A 22030-nucleotide genomic window follows, 5' to 3' on the forward strand; every position below is an offset into this window, starting at 1 on the left:
TCCTTTCTCTCTAAAAACAATGAAAAAATGTCCTCAGGTGAGGATTTTTTTTTTAAAAAAAAAAACCTCTATAAGGCCTTTCAGCTGGAACCGCCATCTTCCAGTGATTCACCAAAATGACTAAGTGAAGGGGAGGAGAGGCACCTGCTGTGTGCTCTCTAGGCCTTTTGGAAACATGGAGCTGCCCCTTTGGCCACAGACATGCGAATCTACGAGTGAGGGGATATTGTAGGCACTAAGGAAAGGGCACATTCAGGAAGCACTGCCCCACAGGCGTTGCCATGGTGAAACTGGAGGGGTCTGCAGTGTCACCCGGCATGCGGTGGGCACTGATGTACACAAACAAGTGAAGGGCAAGAGTCTTGCCAAGAAACTTAATGTCCATATTGAGCATATTAGCACTCTAAGGGCCGAGACAGCTTCCTGAAGCGTGTGAAGGAAAATGATCAGAAAAAGAAGGAAGCCGGACTCCCAGCCAAGATGGAGGCATAGGCAGACACGCTTCCCCTCCACGCACAACCACAGGAAGGATCTCAACGAACCTCAAAACAAAAAACAGCCAGAACTGCCAGAAAATCAAACTGTATGGAAGTCCAACAATTAAGGACTTAAAAAAGAAACATTCATCCAGACGATTAGGAGGGGCAGAGACAGGAAGCTGGAGTGGACACGGTGTGGCGAGGCAGCAGCAGCCAGGCAGCAGCGGCAGCTAGCAGAAAGGGTGGTTCCATGTTCACGTGTAGCGGATAAAAACCATGAGGGGCTCCTGGGGATGGAGGGAGCCAAACCATCAGATGCAGAGTTCAAAATACTGGTCATCAGGATGCTCAGAGAACTCACTGAGTACAGCAACAACATAAAGGAAGAAATGAAGGCTACACTAAGTGAAATAAAGAAAAATCCACAGGGAACCAACAGTGAGGGGAAGGAAGCCAGGGTTCAAATCAATGATTTGGAACATAAGGAAGAAATAAACAGTCAACCAGTACAGAATGAAGAAACAAGAATTCAAAAAAATGGGGAAAGAATAAGACGACTCTGGGACATCTCCAAAAGTGCCAACATCCGAATCATAGGAATGCCAGAAGAGGAAGAGCAAGAAACTGAAAACTTATTTGAAAAAATAATGAAAAAAAACTTCCCTAATTTGGTGAAGGAAATAGACATATAAGTCCAGGAAGCACAGAGTGCCAAGCAAGTTGGACCCAAAGAGAACCACACTAAGACACATCATAATTAAATGCCAAAGGTTAAAGATAAAGAGAGAATCTTAAAAACAGCAAGAGAAAAGGAGACAGTTACCTATAAAGGAGTTCCCATAAGACTGTCAGCTGATTTCTCAAAAGAAAATTTGCAGGCAAGAAGGGGCTGGAAAGAAGTATTCCAAGCCATAAAAAGCAAAGACCTACATCCAAGATTACTCTATCCAGCAAAGCTATCATTCATAATGGAGGAGCAGATAAAGTGCTTCCCAGACAAGGTAAAGTTAAAGGAGTTCATCATCATCATCAAGTCCTTATCGTATGAAAAGTTAAAGGGACTTATCTAAGATCAAAACTATGAACAGTAAAATAACAACAAACACAACTATCAACAACTGGACCTAAAAAACAAAAACAAACTGAAGGACTAGAACAGCAGCAGAATCACAGAAATGGAGATCACATGGAGGGTTACCAGTGGGGAAGGTGAAGGGGGAAATGGGGAAAAGGCACAGGGAGCAAGCAGCATGAACGGTAGGTACAAAATAGACAGGGGGAGGGTAAGAATACTATGGGAAATGGAGAAGCCAACAAACTTACATGCATGACCCATGACTTTATGAACTAAGCGGGGGTGGGGAGGAGAGATTGCTGGAGGGAAGAGGAGTACCAGGTGAAGGGGGGCAAAGGGTAAAATAATTGGAACAACTGTAATACCATAATCAACAAAATAAACTTAAAAAAAAAAAAGGAAGCCAAAGAACAAGACACCTGGGTCCAACTGAAGCGCCGGTCTGCTCCACCCAAAGGAGCATCCTTTGTGAGATTCAATGGAGAGAAGCCTGAGCTGCTGGAACCCACTCCCTCTGAATTCATGGCATGGTAAGTGGAAGAAAAAAAAAAAAGACCTTTGTAATGATAAAGAAATTTTTTTTAATTCTGCATGAGATCAAATTCATTTAAAAATTATAAACATACTGTCTGAATTTTTAATCAATGTACGACCTGATTTTTCAACATCGGAAGCTACTGGATTTCAGCACCAGGCCTGGAGTGGCAAAGACTGTGCCATAAGAACCCAACAACCCTGGGTGCACCACGGGGAGGGCGGGGGGGCGGGTTCCCCCAGGACCGGGGAGGCTGCAGCAGGCAGAGTGCAGGGGCTAGACAGCCCGCACTGATTTAGCTGCTTTACTTGTCTTTGCAATCCTACCTGCAACAGCTTCCAACCTCAGTACTTAGCAGTGAACTGGACCTGAAGCAGGATTTAGAAACTAAATGGCATTCGTGGAGGCAGGGTCCTACTGGTAAAGAGACAAAAGCAAGCTCATGAGCTCAGCGTCCCCCTAGACACAGCACTAACCCTATCACGACCCAGATGAAGGACCCCATGCCATCATTAAAATAAAACATACTTTACCACAATGAGGTACCATCTCACACCGGTTAGAGTGGCCAACATAAACAAATCAACAAACCAATGTCAGAGAGGTTGCAGAGAAAAGGGGACCCTAGTACACTGTTAGTGGGAATGCAGACTGGTGCAGCCACTGTGGAAAACAGTATGGAATTTCCTCAGAAAACTAAAAATGGAACTGCCCTTTGACCCAGCAATTCCGCTGCTGGGATTATACCCTAAGAACCCTGAAACACCAATCCAAAAGAACCTATGCACCCCAATGTTCATAGCAGCACAATGTACAATAGCCAAGTACTGGAAGCAACCTAAGTGCCCATCAGCAAATGAGTGGATCAAAAAACTATGGTACATTTACACAATGGAATTCTACGCAGCAGAGAGAAAGAAGGAGCTTATACCCTTTGCAACAGCACGGATGGAACTGGAGAGCATTATGCTAAGTGAAATAAGCCAGGCGGTGAGGGACAGTTACCATATGATCTCACCTTTAACTGGAACATAATCAACAGAAGAAAAAAGCAAACAAAATATAACCAGAGACATTGAAGTTAAGAACAATCTAACAATAGCCAGGGGGGAGTGGGGAGGGGACAGTGAGGAGAGGGGATTACAGGTACTATAAAGGACACAGGGACAAAATCAAGGGGGAGGGAGGTGGGTTCAGCTGGGGTGGGGTGGAGGGATGGGGAGAAAAGGCATACAAGTATAATTTAACAATAAAAATTAAAAATAAATAAATAAATTTAAAAATGTTACATACGTCTAGTTAAAACATTTTGGGTATAAGTGAGTTGCATGGTTTTAACATGACTTAAAAATAGTAACTATCATCTTTCAAGGTATTATTCATAAAACTGTATCACCTGAAATATGAAACACCCTGAAATTTGCCTTCAAGTAAATAATAGATTTTTGCTTATTAATAACATGTTACTCATTAAGGTTATTTGTGTTTTGACTTATTTTTTCTTTATTTTCAAATTAATTTATTAACTGGCATACTTTGTATTACATACATGTATGCTTGAATTATTTTTTTAATATATTTATTGATTATGCTATTACAGTTGTCCCATTTCCCCCCCCCTCCACTCCATCCTGCCCACCCACCTCCCTCCCACATTCCCCCCCTATAGTTCATGTCCATAGGTCATACTTATAAGTTCTTTGGCTTCTACATTTCCTACACTATTTTTACCCTCCCCCTGTCTATTTTCCACCTATCATCTATGCTACTTATTCTCTGTACCTTTACCCCCCTCCCCCTCCCACTCCCTTAATGACAACCCTCATGTTCTAGTTGTTTGCCTAGTTTGCTCTCGTTTTTGTTTTATGTGTGGCCGTTAATAACTGTGAGTTTGCTGTCATTTTTACTGTTCCTATTTTTGATCTTCTTTTTCTTAGGTAACTCCCTTTAACATTTCATATAATAAGGGCTTGGTGATGATGAACTTCTTTAACTTGACCTTATCTGAGAAGCACTTTATCTTCCCTTCCATTCTAAGTGATAGCTTTGCTGGATACAGTAATCTTGGATGTAGGTCCTCGCATTTAATCTTGGGTAATGTAATTATGATGTGCCTTGTTGTGTTCCTCCTTGGGTCCAGCTTCTTTGGGACTCTCTGAGCTTCCTGGACTTCCCGGAAGTCTATTTCCTTTGCCAGATTAGGGAAGTTCTCCTTCATTATTTGTTCAAATAAGTTTTCAATTTTTTGTTCTTCCTCTTCTCCTTCTGGCACCCCTATAATGCGGATGTTGGAACGTTTCAAGGCGTCCGGGAGGTTCCTAAGCCTCTCCTCATTTTTCCAAGTTCTTGTTTCTTCATTCTTTTCTGGTTGGATGTTTGTTTCTTCCTTCTGGTCCACACCATTGATTTGAGTCCCAGTTTCCTTCTCATCACTATTGGTTCCCTGTACATTTTCCTTTGTTTCTCTTAGCATAGGCTTCATTTTTTCATCTGTTTTTCGAATAGATTCAACCAAGTCTGTGAGCATATTGATAACCAGTGCTTTGAACTGTGCATCCGATAAGTTGGCTATCTCTTCCTCGCTTAGTTGTATTTTTTCTGGAGCTTTGAAGTGTTCTGTCATTTGGGCCATTTTTTTTTTTTTGTCTTGGCACGTATGTTACTTTAAGGGGCGGAGCCTTAGGTGTTCACCAGGGCGGGGTATTGCTGGTCGCAGCGCTGTGACGCTATACGTGGGGGAGGGGCCGAGTGGGAGCAATGGCGCCCGCCTCACTGCCCTCCGGCTTTCAATCTTTCACTCCGATACCCACAATCAAACTGGGCCACTCTGGTGCTGGTTCCCGAGTAAGTGGGCCTGTGCACACTCCAGGCCCCTGTGGGTCTCTCCAACAACCTCTCCTGTGAGGCTGGGAGTCTCCTGCTGCCGCCCCAACCCCCACGGGCGTTTTCAATCAGAGGTTTGAGGCTTTATTTCCCCGAGCTGGAGCCCTGGGTTACTCGGTCTGCTTCGCTCCCCACCGTTCATCAGGTCCATCTGTGGGCGAATGTGGTGCCGCGGGGTGCTACCCGCTGCTCTGCCTGCCCTGCTCTCCGCCACTCTGAGTCCAGCCCTCTGGGTTTATCTGTGCAAATGTGGGGCCGCAGGGTCTACTAGTGCTCAGACTGCCTGCGCCATTTGTCCCACACTCCGCCAGTCTCAATCCTGCCACAGCCACGCGAGTCCTCTCCACCCCGGTGCCCGTCTCCGCCCCTCCTACCAGTCTGGATGAATGTTTATTTTCTATTTCCTTGGTGTCGGTCCCCCTTGCTGTTCGATTCTCTGTCAGTTCTGGTTGTGCGAGGAGGCGCAGTGTGTCCACCTACGCCGCCATCTTGGTTCTCCGAATTATTTTCTATGTCACAAATGTAATTAATAGTGTGCCCATGTTATCTACTAAAAAAATAAAAAATTTTAAAAAATAAATAAAACATACTTATGAAACCAAAGATTGATATATCGTTGCCATTTATTTTTTGAAATCTTATTCAAAATATTAAATAATACAATCTCAGATATAAAAAAAATTACTGCAATAAAACAGTGCAGGTGTATTTCCATTGTGCTCCCCTTCCTTGTTAGGGCAGGAAATCGTCCACCGAGAGAAAAGGCAGACGGCCCTGCGCTCCCATCTCTGCACGAAGCACGCGCCTCCTCCTCGCTCACCGGGCCACGGGAGTGGCTGTTTAACGCACGTCAGGGGCTGCGTTTTCCAAAGGCTGTAGTGACACTTGTAAGTCAACCATGGTTCAAATCACATATTTACACACTGATCAATTCTTTATGATAGACAGGCTAAAATAAAATAGAATAAGTAATTTCCAGTCGCTGTTTAAATAAAAAAAGGGGGAACAAGTACAGTGGGAGAAACAGCCGTGTGCACACACAGTCTTTGCGTGCACAACTCCATTTAGGGTTAGTTCTAATCTGAAAGACCTAAATATAATATTACTTAAGCGATAATGGCCCCCAAAATTTATTCAAATTTACTAAAAAATAATAAACAAAGTGAAAAAATCTGATACAATTTTAAACTCTGCCCCCTGCTTGAAAGCTCGGAGGAACCCATGCTATTATCAATTGCTAACTAAAAGCAATTGTACATGTATTAATATTTTACCACAATTTCTACCTCTAAATTTAATTCAGTAATTCAAACCAAAAAATAATATCTCTATAACATTTTACCCATGTCCACTGCAAACTGCAGTCTCTAGTGCCAGAATTTCTAGAAACATTTATTAATTGACCTAAAGTTGTGATCAGATTGAATATTATCATTATCTAAAATTATGTTTATCTTAAATTATGTTTAAATTATCCAAAAATATCCAGAGCAATTTTCCTGGAGAAGAAAAATGTTACTTTATAAGCAAAGTATTATCACATACATCCTTGTAGATGACAGTTCAGAAGGAAAAAAAAAAAATGTCCCTAAAAAAAGTACTTGGATGGCAGGAAGAGAATCTGAGTCAGCAGTTCCAGATATGTTAGAATTTAGTTACAAGTTTGGGATCTCTTTAAAGTAGCATTACTAATACTTCCAGAAGTAAGATAAAAGAAATCTGAAACAATAAAAACTAACAGGAAACGCTTAACTCCACACTTTGGACACCTGATTGAATTCACCTCTGGAAGTGTAGATAAAAATTATACACTCCTTGTCTGTGACATTTAATTTCCAAAGCACCAAGGCAAAATAAAGAGAGACCCACCTCTCATTTAATATCAATTGCCTGTGGCATACCTCTGCACAATATCATATAAAAAGTCAAGCAAATAAAATTACTTAAGAAGCAAACTCAAATTATACAGCTTTAAAAAATATAATCATTGGTAATCTTCAGAGAAGGCATTGCCTCGTTGACATTCTGGTCTAGACGATGATATTCCACTGTTTTGGAACAAAGACCATCACGCCACTTCCTGCTTTGGACCAGAAGGAAAATCTGGAATAAGACAAAATAAATCATATGTGCAAGAGAAAATGGCAGAGATGCTGAAAGTTTTTCTAACAACTGAAATCCCTCTCTCCTGGGTTTCCACATACAAAAAGTAAAATGTCAACAACGACAAAAGGGCTATTTTGTTTTCCATCTTGTAAACACCACCAGACAGTGTTTCTCAAGTTTTAATGTACATGGAGTGCTTGTTAAAGACTGATTCCCGGGCTCTGTCCTCAGAGGAGAGTCAGTTAGGAGATTGCAGCAGAATCCAGAAACCTACCTGTTTAACAAGTGCCTTAGGTGTTTAGAGATGGCCCAACATTAAACACTGGGAAGAATATCCCTGGCACTCCAAATGTTGTCCACCTACAAACTGACAAAGCTAGTGATAGGCCACTAAAGCCACAAATAACCAAAAGGATTTTAGAATCACTGATTCTCAAAGCTGGAAGGCACTTTGAAATTATCTGGTCAGTTCTGTCATTTCTCCTGTGAGAAAATCCAGGCCCCAAAGGCGAAGGCGGCTTTCCAGGAATCACAGAGCGAGTTACAATAAGTCAAAACCAGAGTTTTCCTGACCAGGAAGTATTAAAAAGGACACTGTGCATTTGATTTCCCTTTTAGTATTTGAAAAGCTTAACTGTTCAGCTGTGGGACTGAGAGTCGCCGAGATGCCCCCACACTGAATTGCACATCCAGCCCTCCGTGAGCCTCCTCTGCCTCGTGGGATGCAACAAGCCAATTCTAGCACAGCAGCGTTCATCGCAACATCATTTCTGAACCAAAACCGCAAACAACCTGCTAAATATTCAACTACAAACAGCTAAATAAACTACGTAGCTATTAAATCGTGTTTTTAAAGAATATCAATGACAATTTAAAATGCTCGCGATTTGTTAGGTAAAAAGCAAGATACAAAACTCTATATGAGATCAAATTCATTTCAAAATTATCACATACACACATATGTCTGAATTATATATGTATTTGTAGACCAGAAATACACCAAAATGTTAATGCTCAGCTCTGGGTGGTAGCCTACACTTTCATTTCTATACTTTTGTGTTTTCTGAATTCCCTAAAATAAACATGCAATACTTTTATAACCAAGAAAAAGTTATTAAAATATTACTAAGTTCAATTGTTAATTAATTAAAAGTACTAAATTAACAATCTTTCTCCACAATAGGAATGAATTAAGATATAAAACCTTTTTTTAAAAAAATCACTGGGTTTTGTGTTTTCTCGTTAAAAAATAACTTTATTTCCTTTCTTAGAAGCACATGTAATAAACCATTGTGTATAACGTTAAAATACACCAGATTTATGCACTGAATAGGTATCTCAATATTTTACCATTTTAAATTTCACTAAAGAAAAAACCCTGAGTCATGAAAAGCACTAGTAAGAAATATGACCGATGCTCTGGCTGGTGTGGCTCAGTGGACTGAGTGCCAGCCAGCCTGCGAACCGAAAGGTTGCTGGTTCGATTCCCAGTCAGGGCACCTGCCTGGGTTGCTGGCCAGGTTCCCAGTTGGGGGTGTGTGAGATGCAACCTATCGATGTATCTCTCGCACACCAATATTTCTCTCCTTCCCTTCCCCTCTCTCTAAAAATAAAATAAATAAAATCTTAAAAAACGAAAGAAGTATGATGGTGATATTAAAGGACAACTAGAGGGGCTGAAAGACCCCAAACTTACCTTCCTTTTGTTGTGATATGTAATATAAATAATAGCGATGCAAAAAGCAAAGATAAGAAGATGAAAAAAGAAATGGCTATCTTCCTCTTCTATACTTGAGGACGGGGTCTTAAAAGATCTCACTGACTGCTCGATTTCCACGTAGCCCCTGGTTTCCGCCAGTGCCTCACTGGACTCGTCGTCTCTGGGGTTGGCGGTCCAGTCGTAGTCCGCTTCTCCGTAATCCCCGTTGTCCAGAGTGTCTTTGGCGGTGGACGGAGAACTGTTCAGTGCGAGAAGATCCTCCTCTTCTATGCTAGGGTCTTCGTTGTTATCCGCTTCCTCTTGGGACAGAGAAGTGGTTGGTGAGGGATGAGGGGAGACAGATGCCCCCCTACTCTTCTCCGTACTGGTGGTGGGAGCGGGAGTGGTGCTGATGGGGGTAAGAGGAGGTTTGGTTTGTTTTTCATGTGGTAAAACCGCACTCATATTTGCGGTAGAAACGTGCTCCTTGAATTCAGTCTGGCTTAGTGAAGCAGTCGTCAACAGAGCTAAAAAAAAAGTGAATAAAGAACATTAAGCTGAAATCTCTAATTTTATACCCATTAAGCTAGAAGCACATTTACCTAAATTTTCCACTAAGCATTTCTCTTTGCTGAATTCCTGTATCTTGCTCTTGAGAATTAGTTAATGAGTCTCAATAGACAGCAGTTATTTTCTTAAGGTGATTACTCATCAGATAACAGCTGCCCTGCCAGGCAGTAACAACTTCAGCAGCAGGGAAGACCCGGCTGGCACCGAAAGAGAAAAAGAAAGAACAAAGCGGGTCTGACTGTGAGTCCCAGTGGCCAAGCCCACACAGCGCGCTCACCCATCCCCGCGGTTTTCATTTCAGGTTTTCATTTCATGGGCCTCTCTGCCTAGCCGGGCTTCACCCCACGCCCAGAATGGAAAGACAGTAGCTGACGCTTACAAGTAGGCCACACACTAGATATGAAATTTGAACTTAAGTACTTTCAATGCAATACAACAAATTCAAGGATAGCTAAGGTACACAGCATTTCTTAGTGATACCAGAACTGTAAGACCCGCCCCCAACATCTTCCAAGAAAAAGAAAAAGCATTCTTACCAAGAAGAAAGGGAAACTCCTAAAGGGAAAGAATTGGAAACAGGAGCTTAAAACCAAAATGTGAACTAGCCTAGTTCAAACATTGGGGAAGGTAGTCTTGGAGCATGACACCAAACACGTGCAAGTTCCACCTCCCTATGCTGCAACCCGCTCAGCACGGCTTACTAAAGAATTCAATCAGTCACAGCAGCCCTGGCTGGTGTGGCCCAGTGGGTTCAGTGCTGGCCTGCGAACCAGAAGGTCTGTGGTTCGATTCCCAGTCAGGGCACAGGCCTGGGCTGCGGGCCAGGTCCCCCCAGTGAGGGGTGTGTGGGAAGCAACCGACTGATGTACCTCTCGCATCGATGTGTCTCTCCCTCTCTTTCTCCCTCCCTTCCCCTCTCTCTAAAAATAAATAAATCTTCTTTAAAGAGTAAAATTAAAATAAATAAATAAGTGACAGCAGTTAACTCTGTATATCAGAAGTTCAGAGGCACGCCTGCTGAAGTTTAAGTGTTTCTCATTTACAATCTAATGTAGTGTCTCCAGGACAACTTCAAGAATAGCCAGTATACTGAAACAACAGTCACGTGAGATTTAAAAATACTCAGATAATATTTTTAAATCTCCCACAGTAAAGGAAAGCACTTACAGGGCTCCGATTAAACCAAATCATTCCTGGGCTTCCAAAACCATGTGTGCATGCACACAAATTAACAGTCTCACAGACAACTGTTTACGGGAGTACTCTTGGCGTGCGCGTCACAGCGGACCTCTATTCCCTATAGACGAAATAAACAGCTAGTCTCAACTGGCCTGAACAGGGCCTCAGAACAAATATTTTGGTAAATTAGTAAAAAGTTTAGTAAATTAGTAAAATTCTCTTAAATAGTTGTAACAGCTGGTTCCTTGAAGGTTTTCACTAGAAGAAAAAAAATAAGCAGGGTCTACAACTGAGTACATTATTCAGAAAACTATTAACAGGAATTTCCTTTTTTATTTTATTTATTTATTTATTTTTAGAGAGAGAGGAAGAGAGGAAGAAAGAGAGGGAGAGAAACATAGATGTGCAAGAGACACACTGATCAGCTGCCTCTCACACGTCCTCAACCGGGGAACTGGCGAGCAACCCAGGCATGTGCCCTGACTGGGAATCGAAACAGTGACCTTTCGGTTCAGAGGCTGGTTCTCAATCCACTGAGCCACACCAGCCAGGACTAACAGGAATTTCTTACAAGAATTTTTATACATTTATCACTTCAATTTAGTTATGATTCAGGCAGGCATTTACAAATTGCTATTTCTCTGATATATTTAATTTCTCTGACAAAGTGTTGGAAAATATGTTTTAAAATAAAATTTTAAAGCTGGGAGCCAACAAGCGAAACTTGACTTTTTAAAAAATTATTTTTCTAGGCTAGAATACTCATGTATATTTCAAGAGCACAAGCTGACAGGGGTGGGAATGATTAGAATTTGTCCCCAACTCCACCCCCCTCCATGCCCACAAACCCCTCCCTCCACTGCACTCCAGAATTCACAGTCACTCACCAGCAGACCCCTTCTTTCATCCTTCACTTTCTCGTTACAGCTGAAACCTGAATCCCTCTTAAGGACACGCTTTCCCTGCAGCCTTTTAATAAATAGCTTTCTCCTCCCACATCCTTGTAGCCCAGTGGAGTCTGGAGGAGGGGCAACTATTCTATTAAAGAAGGGGTGGAGCCCCTTCCACACTATCCCCCCTCCCCCTCCCTACATGCCCCCAGCCTTATTCTCCTGCCATCAGCTTTCACCCACTAACCTTTGTCCTCCACTCCCATCTGGGTCCCTGATTCTCCATCAGTTTAGCCTCTGGCTAGAGTTCACTCTAGCCAAGGACTCTGTCTTGATTTCAACATCCTTGATCTCCTGTATCTATTCTGATGAGTCAGCCCTCCCCCTCACCTTAACTTCTCACTCCCGTGGTCATTATCATTACAGGTCTTCCAGAACCTCAATTTCATGCGTCCCACTCACTGACCTGCCCTCTGATCCTTCAAGTTCATTCCCTAGTCCTCTGAATCCATTAGGACCGCAATTCTCCAACTGCTCCACCTTTTCAGGCCCTCAGGGACACCACCCCACACCCTCACCCAATACACGCTTGTCCCTCTTGACCCAGATTCCATTCTGCGGTCACCAGTGTCCCTCTCTTGTGTTCAATTCCCTTCACACTTGCCCTGTCCCACACACTCGGCAAGGCTGCATCCCGAGCTAAAGCACACTCTCTGACTCCCTCTGCACCACAGAGCTGAGCATGGCTGAAAATAAACACGCGACCATGCCGCTTTTAGTTCATTTTAAATTCAATGCCAAAATGCTGTTGGCAATTACACTGTATTTTCCTAGTCCGTCCACCCTACTGCTCCCTTAGGAGACCATTCACATTTTCCCGTGCCCTCAAACTTCCCACACCACCTCTGCCGTCCTCACTTTCAACTGCTGACTCCACTCCCCAACTTCTCTGGGAAAACGGAGCGATCAGAAGAGAACTCCCGTAACTACCCGAACTCTGCAGGCTTGTAAATCCAACTGCCTGCTTGTAATCTCCTCTTAGGTGCTGACATCCAAATTAACATGTCCGAAATGAATTCTAACTCTGGCCCCCAGGAAGACGGAGCAAACACACATTTCCCTACTCTTCCCACTAAACACAACTAAAGTCCTCCATGATACCTACTGGGTCGGCCAAAAAGTCCATTACATTTTTTCCATAAAATAAAAGACACATTTTTTCATTTTCACCAATAACTTTATTGAGTTGGATATTCTGAGTATGTCAGCTGTCTCCTGCTATTGGCTTCTAGTGGGTAGAGGCCAGGGGTGCTGCTAAACATCTTCCAGTGCATACGACAGCCACACAGCAAAGAATTATTTGGCCAAAATGTCGAGAGTACCAGGAAACCTCGCAAACCACTTCTGACACGTTCGATCAGTCACAGCACCTTCTCCACCCACTGCACCAGTCTTTCTTTGCATCTCAGTTGTGTTTCAACCTTTCTTGAAATAATAAAACGTAATACACCAAAAATGTTGTGTATCTTCTTCCATCAATATTAAAATGGCTGCACAAAAATTCACAATTCACCAGTTTTGATAAGGTTTTGTTTAAATGCACACTGATACTGTAACAGGGTGCAGCCAAGAGGGGAGCCCCAAATAGGGATTTGTAATGGGGTCCAGAACCCAAGGTGTCCAGGAAATATTAGAAAAATATATATGGGATGTCCTCACCCCCATAAGTCTGAGCCGGGGGAAGGGACACATGGAGCAGGGCCATTCAGAGCTGTTTTGTCTGTACAACAGCTGTGCAGCTATAACCCCTGGCATGGTCATTTAACATATCTATAACCTTTAACTGGTTGCATAGATGTGTTAAATAGCTGTGGCCATGCTTTGAGCCAGGGGGATCAAAGTGACTTCCACCCAAGATGTAACTAGGAGGCAACTCCCCCTGGTTACAGCGCCTGTGTGAGAGCTTGGAGATGATTGGCTCCATGCCATGGGGCCACACCTGCCCAGACTTACTATGGCAGCCCAGTAAAGCGGAAGAATACGGGAATGCTGGTAAGTGTAACTGACTGTAGGAGGAGTCGGAAACGGGACTGCAGAGGAAGACTGGAGCTGGGATTTAAACCCAGGCATGGCAGCCATACCGGAGAGGATCACGTGATTTTGGGGGGGACAAGGAAGAGAGAGGACCATGAGGCTTTGGGGAGAAGGGAGAGAGAACCATGCTGCTTTGGCAGAGTGGGGACCCTGTGGCGGTGACACAGCTGATGGTGCCAGGACCCCGAATCACAGACTTCTACTTCTTTTACTGTGATACGGTACCCCAGACTGGGCAGAGGGAGAAGGAAGGACTGTGGGCATCTGTGGATATTCTAAAGGACTTTAGTATTTCAGTGAAGACATTAAGTCATTACTCTAAGTCTGTATAACTTTTAAATAAATAATTCCTTTCCTTTTCACCAGTGTCTGGCATTCAGAGACATCTTTCCTCTGGCAGCGGGCAAGGCGAACCTAGTAGTTGGGGGGGCCCCCAGAGAGAAAGGGGATGTCCTTTCCTTAATAGTATATTGTGAACCCCGCCCCTGGTCTGTTCTGTAAATATGACAGCTGTCACAATACAGTCTAACAAAATTGTTTCGAATGAAATTGAAGACAACAAAGCACTACTAGAGCCATCATGGAAAAAGCCAAATGAACTTTTTGGCCAACCCAACATAACAAAACACAAGCAGACTCTGAAAGGTGGAGACTAGGCAGAGCAGTTACAGACCTCTGAACCTGAGAAATGACCCAATGGTGACTTCCTGGGTTTTCTTTCTGCCTCAGGTACTGCAGACCTGGAGCTGCAGAAGGCAGCGCCCTGGAAACACTAAGAGGCAGGGACAGAAACAGTCCCACAAAAAGCCAGCTCTCTCCGCTAGGTCAGGAGGGACAGCTTGGCGAGAAAGAAAACGTTGGCACAATGACTGCTCTGCTCCAGACAAACACCACTCCTTCCACGCCATCGAAGGCCACGTGCGTGCCTAGATCCCCACCCCCCAGACTGCAACAAGGCGCCCCTTCCCTTCGCAAGGGGGTGGAGCCAGGAGGCCCAGTGCAGAGCCAACACCCTGCCCCTCGCCCAGCAGCAACTAGGCCACCCCCCCTTATGTGGGCGGAGACCATGAGGGGAACCAGACCGCCCACCCTCGCCCAGAGGTAACAGGTGGGGATTTCTACCTCCATCCACCTCCATCCGTCAGTGACACGCAGCAACCCCATCTCCTCTTCCCTCCCCTGCCCTGCCGGAGCATCATCATAAAAAGCTAAGTAAAAGAAAGTTTAAATAAGACCAGAGTCTTAGAAACACAAACTATCACGGCTCACCCAATGTGAAATACATTATTTAAATAGTCCCATAACTACTTAGGAAATTAAATTCTTAATTTTAAAACACCCCCAAAAGAAATCTCTTGACCCAAATGGTTCACTAGAGAATGCTACCAAATGTTTAAAGAAGAATTAACACCAATTCTGTACAATCTCTTCCAGACAACAGAAAAGGAGGGAACACTCAACTCATTTTATGAACCTAAGACTGTCGTCCTGACACCAGAACTAAAGGGACTACAGAAAAAGAAAACGAAAGGCTGATATCTTTCATGACGTGGATGTAAACGTTCTTAACAAAATATCAGCAAACTGAAATCCGCAGTATATAGAAAGAATGATGTTTCATGAACAGTAAGGTTTATTCCAGGGATATAAGAATGGTTCAATATTCAAAATTAATCAATGTAATCAATCATATTAATAAGCTAAGTGAACCTTGACCTAGTCTCACAATTATATAAAAATTAACAAAAAAATGGATCACAACCTTAAATGTAAAAGGTAAAACTACAAAGGTTTTAGAAAAAGAGAGGAGAAAATCTTTGGAATCTAGCACTAGGGAACAAAGTCTTAGACCTGACACCAAAAACAAAACACATGAGGAAAAATTCGTAACTGCATTTCATCAAAATTAAAAACTTTTGCTCCATGAAAGACCTTCCTGTAAGGACGAAAAGACAAGCTACAAAGGGGCAGAAGTATTATGAAGCCCCATATCCAACAAAGGACTAGTATTAATATACATAAAGAACTCTGAAACTCAAAGGTGAAGAAGAAAACAACCCAATTAGAACATGGGCAAGAGACTCAAGGAGACATTTCACCTAAGAGAAGACACTAAATCCTCACTTTCCTCACTCATCAGTTATCAACAGGTTTTGCGACTTTAAGTGAAACGAACTGTAACTAAACCAATTTTGCCACAGGCTGTATGATGAACAAGAGTTAAGTTCCTACAATATTACAATGATAAACAAAACCTTGTTCCAGGACCTGCTGTATACAGATGGCAAATAAGCACATGAAAAGGCATGAGCCATTAGGGAAATGCAAAATAAAACCACAATGAGATATCACTGCACAGCTATCAGACGACTAAGATAAAAAATAATGACAATGCCAAGTGCTGGTGAGGATGCAAAGAAACTAGATCACTCATATATTACTAGTGGCAATGTAAAATAGGAGTGCCATGCCAGAAAACAGTTTGGTGATTTCTCAAAAAACGAAATATGCAACTGCCATATGACCCAGCAATTGCTCTCCTTGGCATTTATCCCAGAGAAATCAAAACCTGTGTTCACACAAAAATCTGAATGTTTACAGCAGCTTTATGCGTAATAGCCCAAAACTAGAAACAACACAGATGTCCTTCAACAGATGAATGGTTAAACCAAGTGTCGCACCCACCCATCCCATGGAATGTTACTCAGCAATAAAATAAAACAAACTATTGACACGTGGAACAACTTGGATGAATCTCCGGAGAATTATGCTAGGTGAAAAAAGCAATCTCAAAAAGTTATACACCATCTGATTCCATTTACATCACATTCTCAAAATGACAAAATTATAAAACTAAAAAACAGAGTAGTGGCTGCCGGGAGGGGTGTGACTAGGAGGGAAGTGGGGGGACCGAAAAGGGCAACTGGAGGTCCTCAGGGTGAGGGCTGTGCTCTCCCCCCCGCCAGGTCCAAGTCAGCATGCTGACGGTGAAACCGCCCTGCAGCTCTGCCAGATGTAACCGCTGGGGAAAACTGGGCAGAGGGCACACAGGACCTGTGCAGTATTTCTGGCAACTGCAAGTGAATCTACAATTAAAATAAAAAGTTTCATTTTATTTAAAGATTACTTATTTATGTTTAGAGAGAGGGGAAGGGAAGGGGAAAGAGGGAGAGAAACATCAATGTGTGGTTGCCTCTCACGTTCCCCCTACTAGGGACCTGGCCCGCAACCCAGGCATGTGCCCTGACTGGGAATCGAACCGGTGACCCTTTGGTTTACAGGCTCGGGCTCAATCCACTGAGCTACACCAGCCAGGGCAAAAGTTTCATTTTAAAATGCATTTTTACTTCCCACTCAAAAAAAACCCCAAAAACCTTGTTCTGCCTACTATCTCCCTCTCAGCTAATGGCAACTCCATTTTTCTAGCTACTCAAGCCATCATTTTCTTAAAACCCATATCCAACCTGTGACTCTACCTTGGAAATATATGCAGAACTTGAAGGCTTTCCACTCCTCCACTGCCACTGCCTAGTCCCAGCATCACCATCCCACCCGCATTATCAAGGCAGCCTTCCGCAGCTTCCACCCTCCTCCCCGCTGTCCACTCTCCACCACAGCCAGGGTCGTCCTGTAAAAGCTAAGTTAGATGATGTTCCTCCTCTAATTAAACCCCCTGGGAGTTCTCAGGGCATAGTACAGCACAGGGCATAGTCAATGATATTGTGGTAACTAGGTACGGCACCACGTGGGCGCTGGAACTATCAGGGGAACGCTGTCAAGTATGTGGCTGTGTGACTGGCTGAGCACTGCGCTGCACACCTGACACTAATGCAAAGTAATACGGAATGTCAACTGTATTTGAAAAACATTAAACCCTCTGCGAGCTCCCCATTGCTCTCAAAAATGAAATGCCAAGTCCTCATAACAGCCTACGAGACCCTGCCTGTCCTGGCCCCCATGACTTCAATCCTATCACCTCTCACTCACCTCCCAACTACTCTGGCCCCACCGCCCACGTCAGAGACAGCGGGCGTTCACTATGCAGCGTCCGTGTATGACCCACTCTCACCGCACCTTCGTACCTGTGCGCCCTCGGGAAAGCCACTCCCAGAGCTCTCAGCCCCATACAACCCCTCTCTCTCCGTCTCCTAAGACATCTCCTTTGTCACTCTGTCTGTTGTGGTAACTCCAGTGCCTAGCACCAAGGAGGAGGAGAACTAATCAGTACTGTCCAAAACTAAAACCTGGAAGTAGTACACAGGAAGACAAACTAACAATTCATCTAAAACATTTGATGCAAATTAGATCAACTTCCTGGACCTCCGCTCCTTCAAAGAGAGAAGTGGATCCAGTCAGATAAGAAGAGCAAAGTGATAACTCAGACTTTATGGATTTAATTGCTGAACTTCTAAAAATATATTACTTTACACTTCTAAATGTTCCATTTCTACCCTTTCTTAGTTGGTATTACCTCTCTACTTAAAATTTAACATTTAAAAAATAAAACTTCCTAAATTTAATTCTCTTCTATTAGTCTCTTTAAACAACAACAACAACAACAACACTGCCTTAAGCTCTGGCTGGTGTGGCTCAGTGGACTGAGTGCCCTACTGCAAAATCAAAGGGTCACAAGTTCGATTCCCAGTCTAGGGTGCATGCCTGGGTTGTGGGGGCCAGGTCCCCAGTAGGGGGCGTGAAAGAGGCAAACACACATGGGTGTTTCCCTCTCTCTCCCTTCCCCTCTCTAAAAATAAACAAATAAAATACTTTTTTTTTAAACACTGCCTTAAAATAACTATATCAATATTTCTCAAACAAGAATGCAGAGGACCCTAAGAATTCATTCACACACTGGACCAGGAAACATTACCTTATAAAATTAAATACATTACACACTGAATTAGGTGATCGCTTTGGAGCAAAGACGAGGGCAAATATAAAAAAGCAGACACTTTTGAAATGGCATAGCAAGACTTGGTCACAAGGTGATCATCCAGTGATCCAAAATAATGCTTATATGAACTTTTCAGACCTTATAAAAACAAAAACATAAAACTTAAAAATTCTTACAGATTGCCAAGAATATACCCAAGCACTGAAATTTTAAGAAACCTAATAAGGAGTAAGTTTAAATAAATCTGATGGGGTAACTTTCTAACTTCCTATGCTTATTAAAGTTTGGAACTCAATACAGTCTATCTAGACTTTAATTTTCTTATTACAAGAGTAATACTTTGAGATCATAAGGCATGCTTATAAAAACGCTAATATTAGCCAATGCTTTATAAATGCTACACTATATTGCAATTACGTCGTTTCCCTATTAAAAGCATATATTTAGTTTTAAGTTATTTTCAGTAAGGAATGATGTGAATTTTATATATATGATAAAAAAAAAGAAAGAAAGAAAGAAAAGAATCCCTGAGATGCCCCACTATAGTTAAGCAATATGTTTCTGGGGCTCTAATAAATAAAAAGCTACACAAGAGAACACCTTAATACTCCACACTCCCCCTCACTTACCCCGCGCCCCCAATCAAAAGATTTTCAACCATCTCTTGGGGGAAAGTTGTTTCTGAAACTACAGGTACTACCCGTATCTCCCCCAAACCATGTATCTTACACATTCCTGCAAGAAATGTAAATGTTTAAACGTCAGTTTTTTCTTGGATGATTAAATGGCCAAAACAATCGCGCTACCTAAGTGCTTTAGGAGCACGACTGTCTGCATGAGCCGGGGAAGTCCTCCTTGTGTTTTACTAACGAGGAGAGCGCCTTGGGAAAACGGACCAGTCCTTCCCCTCGGACTTGCAACACTTCCCGGGTGGGGCGGGGGAGGGGCAGTTGCCCCACCCTCAGCATCCACAGCGCTTTCACAGAAGAATGTAGTCCAGACAGCCCCTGTTGGCAATAAGAAAACACTATCCCTTTCACACTGTTTTTCATCTGAAAACTCAAGAAAGGGAGAAAAGCAAGACTGCGTCTCGGCCCGAAGGAAAAAAGGGACTACTAAACAAAATACTGCTTAATCATTACCAGTCCTTGTTAGAGGGTTTGTTCCCCCTAAGCCTCAGGCCCTGGTTTATAGATTTCCTCATTTCTCTATGAAGCCTTCAATGTCTTGATTCACAATGTAACATTTCTAAGCAAAGTGATACTTAACCAGGCAGCATTATTCACAATACTCAAGATATGGAAATGACCCAAGTGCCCATCGATGGATGAACAACTAAGGAAGATGTTAGATATATAAACGTGGAATATTACTCAGCCATAACAAAAGAATGGAATCTTGCCAGTTGGGACAACGTGGATGGACTCTGAGGGCATTATGCAGAGAAAGATAAGTACCGTATGATTTCACTTATATGTGCAATCTTAAAAAACAAATCAATACAAGACAAACAAAAAAGGCCAAGCTCATAGATACAGGGAACAGAATAGTGGTTTGTGAAGGGGCTGGGAGGAGGATTGATAGAGTCGGAAAGTAAACTTGCAGTTTTAAAGTAAGTCAGGGGATGGAACGCACCGCGTGGTGACTACAGTTAATAATGCTGTACTGCGTATTTGAAAGTTATGTGAGGAAACCTTGAAAGGTCTCAGTACAAGAAAAAAACTGTAACTATGCATGAGAACATATGGTAAGTAGACTTACTCCGGTGACCAGTTTGCCGTGTATGCAAATAGCAAATCATTATGTTGTGCACCTGAAACTAATATAAAGTTGTATGTCAATGATACCTCAACTAAAAAAGTACAAACATTTTAAAGAGGAAACACTTAAATCCTACATACCCGTTAAAATGAAGCTGGATTGCCCCCAGCAGGGTAGCTCTGTGGGTTAGGCCATCGCCCCCCACAGGCCAAGGCTGTGTGTTCGATCCCAGGTCAGGGCATGTACAAGAATCAACCAATGAAGTAAAACAACAAATTCATGCCCCCCCCGCTCTAAAATCAATACATAAAAACCTTAAAGAAGGAAATGGAGCAGGGCTGTCCTGTTCACCCAGGACACAGGGAAGGGGGATCCCAGAACTCCTCTGCTCCCCGCAAGCCCCTGTAGTCTGGCTCTTTACCAAACACCAGGGCCACCAGGGCCAGACCTCAGCGATGCCAGTACCCGAGGAAAGCCTTCCCCTTCACTTCTGCTTTCCAAAGTACTCCACCAGCTCAGCCCGGTCCCGCTCCTGCCCACCGTGGTGCTGCCCGCCCGAGTGCCCCCGCTTTGGGGCCCCCGCCGCCTTCTCCACACCGTGCTCACTACCCCCTCCCAGGAATCCTGGAGCGGCCCCCCGCCGCAACCCATTCACGAGTCCAGACCACACCCCCAGCCCGCCCTCCCCGCCCCTCGGCGCCCCGGGCGCCTGCCCCTCTCGACCCCTCTTCTCGGGCCTCTGAGAGACCCACGTCCTTGCCCCCTCCAGACAGCCTACTCCGCCTCCCCGCGCCGGTAGTGCCCCGTCTAGACGGCGCCGTCCACTCGGAAGCGCCCCTTCCCTGGCTCCGCGCGTCTCCGGGTCCGCGCCCCGGTCCTCCGGGCTCCCCGCAGCCGCCCTGCCGCCGCGCCCCCTTTACCACTGGACACGGTGGCGGACGCGAGCAGGAGCGTCAGGATCAGCGGCCGCTGCAAGCCCCCGGGGGCCTGGACGCGCAGCCTGGGCGGCAGCTTCGCTCGCACGGCCCCACTCATCCTCCTCAGAGCCACAGCGGCCATAACGGACTCTGCCCGGAACCTGCACGGTTGCTAGGCTCTACGTCATGACGTCAGGCACTCGCAAGGTTTCACGGCCCTCAGCCCTTACGTTTGAGCGTGATGACGTTGCGTCCTGGGGCGGGGCCCCGGGAAGGGAAATACGGAGGGACCTTAGTAGGAGCTGGGGCCGAGGAGGGCTCCCGCAGGTTGCCTGCGGACTAAGGATGTACGGTGCTCGGGGCGAAAGGGGTCAGAGCGAGCCCCTCCCTGCCTCCCGCACGACGGGGTACCTCGCAGCCAACAAAAGTGCTTCCAAACGTCTCTGAGCGGGAGGGCTAACTGTGTAACAGACCGACCCCTAAGGGATCCCGTCCCTGTGTCCTCGGGGAGACCAAGTTGACAGTGGCGATGGCTGCGGTCTGGGATTATAAGCAAATGTCCTATTTATTTGTTATCGTTACCCATAATCTTCAGCAAATATTTAGCCCCTCTCCATGTTCCCGTATACAGCAGTGAACAGAACCCTTGCTTGTGTGGACTTTGTTTTCCTGTTTGGGATTCGATCGTGTAAAATGAACACCGTAGACAGTAGAAAGCGTGTGATGGAGGAAAAGCCGGGAAGCTGGCTAGGAAATAGAGGTGCAAAGAGCTTCCACGTCTTCTGCAATTTCTATTACTTTTTATATGTTGTAACTTTAAAAGTCCCCATATATGAAAATTCAAATTTGGAAACGTCCAGGGAGTTTCTCTCATTAAGGCCCCGGCACAGGGCTTTGGCCTGTATGTTCAGTGAATGTTTCCTTAATAAACAAACCTATGTAGGCTTC

General features: G+C 44.1%; 1 protein-coding gene across 1 annotated transcript; it reads right to left on the reverse strand.

Moving 5' to 3' along the window:
* Positions 1–5577: 5577 nt before the first annotated feature.
* On the reverse strand, positions 5578–21271 carry C10H5orf15 (chromosome 10 C5orf15 homolog). The gene is made up of 3 exons (XM_053913142.2): positions 21086–21271; positions 8775–9304; positions 5578–7075 (listed from the first exon to the last, which is right to left on the reverse strand). Exons 1-3 carry the CDS (start codon positions 21222–21224, stop codon positions 6944–6946), a joined length of 801 nt encoding a protein of 266 aa, XP_053769117.1. The 5' UTR covers positions 21225–21271; the 3' UTR covers positions 5578–6943.
* Positions 21272–22030: the final 759 nt, after the last annotated feature.

This window comes from Desmodus rotundus, chromosome 10, assembly GCF_022682495.2.
Source record: "Desmodus rotundus isolate HL8 chromosome 10, HLdesRot8A.1, whole genome shotgun sequence".
Classification (NCBI taxonomy): domain Eukaryota; kingdom Metazoa; phylum Chordata; class Mammalia; order Chiroptera; family Phyllostomidae; genus Desmodus; species Desmodus rotundus.

Coding starts and splice junctions, on each gene's coding strand:
- C10H5orf15 (XM_053913142.2), bottom strand. CDS start 21,224: ATGGCCGCTGTGGCTCTGAGGAGGATGAGTGGGGCCGTGCGAGCGAAG. Junction 9,305..21,085: donor GTCCGCCACCGTGTCCAGTG/GTAAAGGGGGCG, acceptor CTTTTTTTTTAG/CTCTGTTGACGACTGCTTCA. Junction 7,076..8,774: donor CATATCACAACAAAAGGAAG/GTAAGTTTGGGG, acceptor GTCTTATTCCAG/ATTTTCCTTCTGGTCCAAAG.